The 7194-nt window shown below is 36.2% G+C and overlaps 1 protein-coding gene across 20 annotated transcripts; it reads left to right on the top strand.

The window, feature by feature from the left end:
- The first annotated feature begins 357 nt into the window (after nt 1-357).
- On the top strand, nt 358-5116 carry LOC112191257 (mitochondrial inner membrane protein OXA1-like). 20 transcript variants are annotated; one of them, XR_005808072.1, is made up of 14 exons: nt 393-653; nt 912-977; nt 1364-1435; nt 1520-1580; nt 1838-1913; nt 2032-2163; nt 2293-2414; nt 2511-2565; nt 2654-2760; nt 3130-3244; nt 3346-3449; nt 4116-4191; nt 4275-4535; nt 4718-5116. XR_005808072.1 is itself a non-coding variant. In XM_040516162.1 (9 exons), the coding sequence occupies exons 1-6, from the start codon at nt 556-558 to the stop codon at nt 2526-2528; spliced, it is 519 nt and encodes a 172-aa protein (XP_040372096.1). In that variant the 5' UTR covers nt 358-555; the 3' UTR covers nt 2529-2565; nt 3130-3244; nt 4116-4191; nt 4275-5116. The 20 variants fall into 20 exon arrangements, 3 of the variants coding, with proteins under 3 accessions (XP_040372096.1, XP_040372098.1, XP_040372097.1); XR_005808075.1 differs by having other exon boundaries at nt 380-653; nt 891-977; nt 4275-5098; XR_005808080.1 differs by having other exon boundaries at nt 380-653; nt 2037-2163; nt 2307-2414; nt 4275-5098.
- The last annotated feature ends 2078 nt before the right edge of the window (nt 5117-7194 follow it).

A 7194-nucleotide genomic window follows, 5' to 3' on the forward strand; every position in this document is an offset into this window, starting at 1 on the left:
AAACAAATAAACAAAGACACAAGTACAATTCAACCTAAGCAAGTGAAGGGATAGAAATGTCAAACTCTTGTTGATGGCTCCTCCACAGCTTTGGTTGAAATGGCACTACTAGAATAATGCTAATAGACATCATGTGTCATAGACATCGGTTAGGATTTCAGGCGATGTAAAAAAAATTTCTAACATCGGTTCTTAAAAATCCGATTTCTATCTGTACATTAACATCGTTTCTAATAGTTAACCGATGTCTACATTTTTTTTTCAAAATTTTGAAAAACGCGGAAAATGACTAAGTTATAAAATTTTCAACGCGGGGGAACAAAATTTCAATTCCCCAACACTTGGTCATATTGACTGCCTCGACATTTTTTCATTCTTAAACCCTACCCACCACGACACAGCACCCGACCTCCTCTTCCTCATCCTCCCCAGCACCCAACTACTCTCCGCCTCGGCCTCCATCTCCATTCTCCTCCTTCTCTGCCTCCGTCTCCGTTCTCCTCCTTCTCCTCCTCCGACACACCTCTTCTCTCATCTCTCTTCTCAAATCCACCAATGATGCAGTCCATGCCGGAGCTCCGCCTTGTTCTCTCGTCGAGCCCACCATGGAAGATAAGACCTAACATTCAAGACAAGGCTCGCCGTCGATTCAGGTATTGGATTATTGGGTCTTACTCGATTTTGCGTTAAATTGTTTTCAATTGCTTCTGGGTATCTTTTGGTTAATTTCTCGGTTAATTTCTGTCTAATCCTATGTATCAATCTATATCTATGTGTGTACCTATTTTGGGGGTTACTTCAGGTTTGTTGAGTGGATGGATTGTTGCTGTTCCGGGACTGAAATTACTCTCAAGATGTTGGATATGAAGACCATCTTCTTTTTCCTGTAGTTTCTGCAGTCCTTCCTGTAGGAATACCTTGTTACAGCATCCAAGAACCAGATCTTGTATGTCTTCTTCAGTTCCCCTAGACTCCAGGTATGTTTACTTATTTTTGTTTATCTTTGTTCCCCTCAATCCTAGTCTTTTGAGATAGTGTGGCATGTTATGCTATCAGTGTTGATCTAGACTAATGATGAAATTGAATCTTGTATACACATGTGAATTGGATTGACAATTTAGCAATATATGTCATGGATCGCTTTCTTTCATAACTTGAATTAGTTAACTAACCATGAGGTCATGATCATAAACATGATTTACGCAGAGAATTTAATGTCAAACCAACCCAATTGGTTAACTTATCTAGCAGTAGCACATATTTGAGTACTAATGTAGAAGTAAGTGCTACTTGGCCCCTACCATAGATTTTGTTTTGACACTTGCACAAAACTGTTGGGACCAGGTTTTGATGGCAATACCAGGAGGACTAATTGAGCTTCTTGTTGTTTTGATGCCAATACCAGGAGGACTTTGAGCTTCTTGTTGCCAAACAAGTAATGTTTCCAGTTTTTGTGACACTTGTATTAGTTTGAGATGATATAGTGGATGATATAGTTTGCAAAAAGCTTCATTTTCAGGATTTGAAACTTTGAACACATTTTATTTGTTAAGAAGCAGATCCTGAGGATTTAAGAGAAGGTCAGAAACGGATGATGGCATTGTTCCTAATTGAATCACTTCTGAATTCATTTTTTTACGTTTTATAGCTGGTTGCTTGTCAGCTATACTTGGCTATCATTTTTTATTTAATAAATGTTATGACTTATTTCAAACTTTGAGTTTAGATATAGATTTCTTAGCTACAGTTCATTTCAGTTCCTATCATCATGCAGCCATCTTGTGTGCATGCCCAGGCATTTAAGTATTTAACTATGAATCTGCATAAAATTCTATAGATACGGAGTCACTCCATTTTCTCAATTGAAAGGATTATTCATTCAAGGTCCTATTTTCATCAGCTTCTTTCTTGCTGTAAGATATGAGCCCATCAAATTTATAGCATCTGTTTTACATAGTTCTATTTAAGATTTGATATATCTCTTTTTCTTGAATTTGTGAATTTCAAATTTTGTAACACATATTATTGTAGATTAGAAACATGGCTGAGAAAGTTCCGTCTTTTCAAAATGGTGGTGCTCTCTGGTTTACTGATCTCACAACTCCAGATAGCATGTTGATCCTTCCAATTCTGACAGCAAGGACATTCTGGATCACAGTTGAGGTAGGGTTTTTACTTTATTGATTTATCTTGCAAAGTGAGTCAATACCACTTATAGATTTTTCTGCTACCATTTCTTTTGTCTTATTTCTATAATGGTTTCTAAAGAGTGCATTAATATGTGATTTCCAGCGTTTCCTCCTCAGTGCAACATGCAGGAAGGTCTGGAAGGAAATCCTGTTGCGCAAACTATGAAAACCTATTCTAGAATCCTAACTGCCATTGCAATTCCAGTTATGATGAGCTTCCTCAAGGTAAGTAAATTTTCTTAATTCAATGTCCATGGGGGAAACGGGATTTGTGAGGTACTGCAACAGAATCCTTTATTTCACTGTTTGACTCCTTTTCAGGCACTGTTCTGTTATTGACTCACCTCCAACATCTTATCTCTTACATATGGATTAGGTGAGTATTTCCTAAAAATCATGAGCTTCAATTGGTCTGTCATTTTTCTGAAACCACATTGAATTGAAAGCAAGGGATTTGTTTGCAGTGATGAGATGCTCAAATGTGATTTATGTACTCTTGGAACTATGGCAGTGAGATCTTGCTTCACATTGATCAAGTGATTATTTATTAATTTAACTAGTTGGTCCACAGGTACATTATCGATTCTCTTTCTTCCACTCCCTTGATTACTAATTGAAATTGGATGCTGGATTGTGGATGCATTGGGTGAGTTGGTAAGAAACCTCATTATCAAGTAATCATGTTTGCAGAACTTGGTGCACTGCTCTCTATGATCAGTTGTTGGGGTTGAAAATTTCGAATGAGTGGTGAAAAGGAAAGTGTGTTTGGAAAGTATAGCTTAGGATTTTCATTTGTACTGGCACTGTAGTATACTTTGAATTGGAGTGGCCTGAACACAGTTTCATGTGTGTAGTTTTAGGTTTTTAGCATTGGATTTTCCCCATATTTTGAATAGAGAATTTTGTATGACAAGTTTGGTTATTTTGATATTTCCCACAGGTACGTACATTCTCGATTCTCAACAAATACTTTTCCCAGCTGGGACCGTGCTCAGCCCATGTGTGTCATTGACCACAATGGAGAAATCAATACCCTTAAGAGGAAATGTTAACTGGTAGGTTATGGAAATTGTTATTATGCTTGCCTTCAATCGATGCCCCCCTAAGTTTTAAAATGTCTTAAATGGATTCCTCACACATATATGAACTTACTCAGGATGAAGGCACGTGAGGGACTGCTTAAGTGTGCTGAACTTGGTTTATCAAAAAATGAGTTAAAGAAGCTGTTACCAATTGTGGATGCCAGTTCATCCTATTCAGGTAAATTAGAGCACTTTCTGTTGCATGCACATAATTTATTGAAATTATATTGATGAGAACTAGTATGTGACCCTTGTGGAAATAGAAGGAATTGGTTATTTTATTCATATCTAAAGTTTGGACTTATTTATCTGGTTGAGGAATTATGCAGTATTCCACAAGCTTCTTTGCAGAAACTTTAGCACTCTAATTGTGTAGTAAAATATTTACAGTATTTTGGTCATGTATAGTTAATGTTTCTTTATTTTGTGATTCTTTGTAATGTTGTTCTTGTTATAATATTACTTCAGCAACTGGGTTTGAGTTGATAGTCTCATTATAAAGTGTCATCCTGTGTCTCTTATATTATGGTAGAGTCAAGTTATATTGAACTTTGAGTACAACTAATGTGATTACCAGTGTTACTGGGAATCTTCTCAACTTTGACAAGGGAACTAGTTGGATCAATGTTTACTTTGTAATCAATTATAGCTTGGAAGGAAGATGAAAGATTGAATTTTGGTTGATCACTAGTGCACAATATAGAAGTTATATCCCAAAGAATGCTTTGCTAGGAAATACCATGCAATTTATTCTGGAGTTCTTGAGTTTTTATAGTGATTTAATACTTAACTATAAATGTTATTCTATTCATTTTTATATCTGATTTCGTGTTTCTGATTCTAGAGAGTAGAAGACAAGGGGAGGGATTATGGAAAATACATCAGATCAGGGGAGCATGTATGGTCCGCGAGAGAGACTGGTAAACCTTTTTTTGCAGTGATGACATTCATTAGTTCTTCTTTCTGTTATGTATAGCTTTATAAACTCGGTTTCGCCTTGCAGGATCTGCTGAGAGACAACGTGGAACAATTGTGTTCCTTCACGGGGCTCCCACTCAGTCTTATAGCTACAGAAATGTTATGTCTCAGGTCTGCTGTATCTTGCTTTGTATGTTATTTAGTACCTGTACATATTCATTTTGGTGATTTTGGCTTACTGTAAATGCTTATGGCAAAGGGCTTAAGAAACACATTAGTTCATCTCAGAGCAGTCGTTTCATCATCCCAAGTTCATGTAACTTGAATCTTTAATTTGGCTACACAGGTTTATTTATCACCTTATACTTTGTTTTGGGGACAATATAATGTGCATTAATTTTGTTTTTCAGAAGATTTATGTTTCCACTACAGAAAAAGAGTTCCACGACGAATTTGACAGGTTACTAGATGTTTATGCAAGCGGCATTTCTCTTTTTGCTGACAGCCATGATATTATATGTTACCCAGATCAAAATGACAAGGATTTGGATGGGGCGAGTGAGAGGCAGGATCTTGAAGGAAAGGAGCTAAAGCAAGAAACTGCTTTGCATGAACTGGAGCTGGTTGCTGTCCATGCTCTTCATGAACTTGTTTCTTTAGTTCACAGTCATGTCAATGCTGCAGAGCAATATGATTTTGAGTAAGGCTAGATTTTGCTGACCATTTTGTAGTAGATGTAGTGATATCAGGAAGAATTGTGAACAAATTATACTGCATGTAGTTATTGCAGTAGTGGTATCTTTTAGACTAGCCTTAAAGTAGGTTAGGGTTTTTTGTGCAAAACTTTTGAAGCTACCTCAAGCTCTAATTTTGGATAGAAATTAATGCAATTCCCTAATAGTTGAATTTCATTTGAATTTCATGTTATTTGTGGATCAGCTTTCTAGTACCAAATACAGCACGAAAGGGATATAACAGCAGTTTGAATTCACCGACTGATGTCAAGAAAAGAAAAAAACATCAGTTACTGATGAAGAACTGATGTCAAAAAACAGAAATTACATCAGTTTGAAAATAAAAACCGATGTCAGAAAACATAAAATACATCAGTTTGGAAACAAAAACCGATGTCAAGAAAGAGAAAATACATCAGTTACTAAATAAAAACCGATGTCAAGAAAGAGAATGTACATCAGTTCTTAAACAAAAATCGATGTCTAGCATTACTATGGACATCGATATATAAACAAAAACCGATGTCTTAGCATAAATATAGACATTGATATAGACCAAGGAACCGATGTCCAACATAGCATTGGACATCGTTCTTCTTCAGGAACCGATGTGTAAAATATTATCAGACATCGTTTCTAAATCAATAACGATGTTAAAATAGATAATTGTGTTGTTAGACCTATATTTCATTAAGCATCTAATGCCAAACTATGAAGGTTTGACAATAGCTAAACACACCAAAATGGTGATCACATTAACATTTTTACATCGGTTCTGAACCTTAAACCGATGTCTCGTTGTAAACTAGACATCGGTTATGAACCGATGTCTTAGTTTTGGCGATCTTTAACATCACCCACTAAGACATCGGTTTTTTTTTTTTTTAACATCAGTTGTGGACTGATGTCTATGAACTTTATCCTAGTAGTGTGGGTTGCCTCCCATGCAGCGCTTAATATTTATAGTCCTTCAGCTTGGACTCTTCTCCTTGTTCACATGTACTCATTCCTTGGGTCAAGTGTTAGTAACATATACAAGGTTCGGATACAAACAGTATGCCTTTCCTTAACTTTCTAAGCTACTTTTACATTTACATACTTAGGTACTGAAACAGAGGACATCGTTTGTTCAATGGGACTATAGAATAGCTACCCTCAATAAGGTCATGTTTAATCCAATATTCCTTAAGCAGGTCACACAACATTTTTTTTTTAGTTTGTTATAAACACAGTTAATATCTCAATTGATTCCAAGTTGTAAGTCAAGCCCAATAGAAACCACTACTATTGGTGAGATACGATATAGGGATAGTCACCTAGACATAAGTCTCTTTCCTTTATTTCAGAAGGCTGGATGGCAAGATTAAGAGGTAAGTGAGAGGGAGGACTCATTTTGGTGATACTACGGAGGCTACTCCCTCATTGTGGTTTAGGCCCCTATCGGATACTCCCACATAGTGGTTTAGGCTCATTCTATAGTATCTTTGAGATCCAATTGAACCCATCACCCAGGGTCCCAATCTAAGACACCATCCGTATGCCCCTTACTCAGCTGGGAAATTAACTTATGTGTTAGACCGTTCTCCAAGTGCTAATAAAGGCCGCCCTCAACCTCAAGAGACCTTAGCAAGGTACTAATGAAGGGTTTAGGCCAATATTAACAAAAGGGCCCTTGTCTACTCATACAATTTTACACACTTACAACAATTAAGTATTTAGATAAATTCATAACCTAAGTATATTAATCTAAGTGAAACACATACAATTTACAACATGCTTAAAAGCTTCTACACATTGCACAACAATTATAAAAGACATGCTTTATTTCGTAACAATCATAAAACTTAAACTAAATCACAATTATAGCTTGGCCTAACAAAAATTGCAATTTGTCACCATTCCATAAGTGTAGTACAAAAATTTAGCAAGCATTCTATATAAACAACAAAATCAATGACACTTTTAAGCGCTAGGGATTTTAACAATCCCCGGCAACGGCGCCTAAAATTGATGAGGCTAAAATAGCCTCACAATTTAACCCTGCAAAATGTAGTTGTCAGTATAGGATAAGCAGGGATCGTTCAGTTCAATGATTGTAGGGTACACTTACACAAAAAGGTCAATTAACAAATAAAAGAATAAAATGGGGGGTTTTGAAATTTGGTTCTTAATCTAGTTAAAATAAAAACAAAACAAATAAACCTATATACAATGATCGACTTCCCTAACTTAGACCAATACCACTCGGAAATTACTGAGTGTAAAAACAGA

The sequence above is a fragment of the Rosa chinensis genome, chromosome 3, assembly GCF_002994745.2.
Source record: "Rosa chinensis cultivar Old Blush chromosome 3, RchiOBHm-V2, whole genome shotgun sequence".
In the NCBI taxonomy this organism is placed as follows: Eukaryota; Viridiplantae; Streptophyta; class Magnoliopsida; order Rosales; family Rosaceae; genus Rosa; species Rosa chinensis.

Coding starts and splice junctions, on each gene's coding strand:
- LOC112191257 (XM_040516162.1), top strand. CDS start 556: ATGATGCAGTCCATGCCGGAGCTCCGCCTTGTTCTCTCGTCGAGCCCA. Junction 978..1,837: donor TCAGTTCCCCTAGACTCCAG/GTATGTTTACTT, acceptor AAAATTCTATAG/ATACGGAGTCACTCCATTTT. Junction 1,914..2,031: donor TCATCAGCTTCTTTCTTGCT/GTAAGATATGAG, acceptor ATATTATTGTAG/ATTAGAAACATGGCTGAGAA.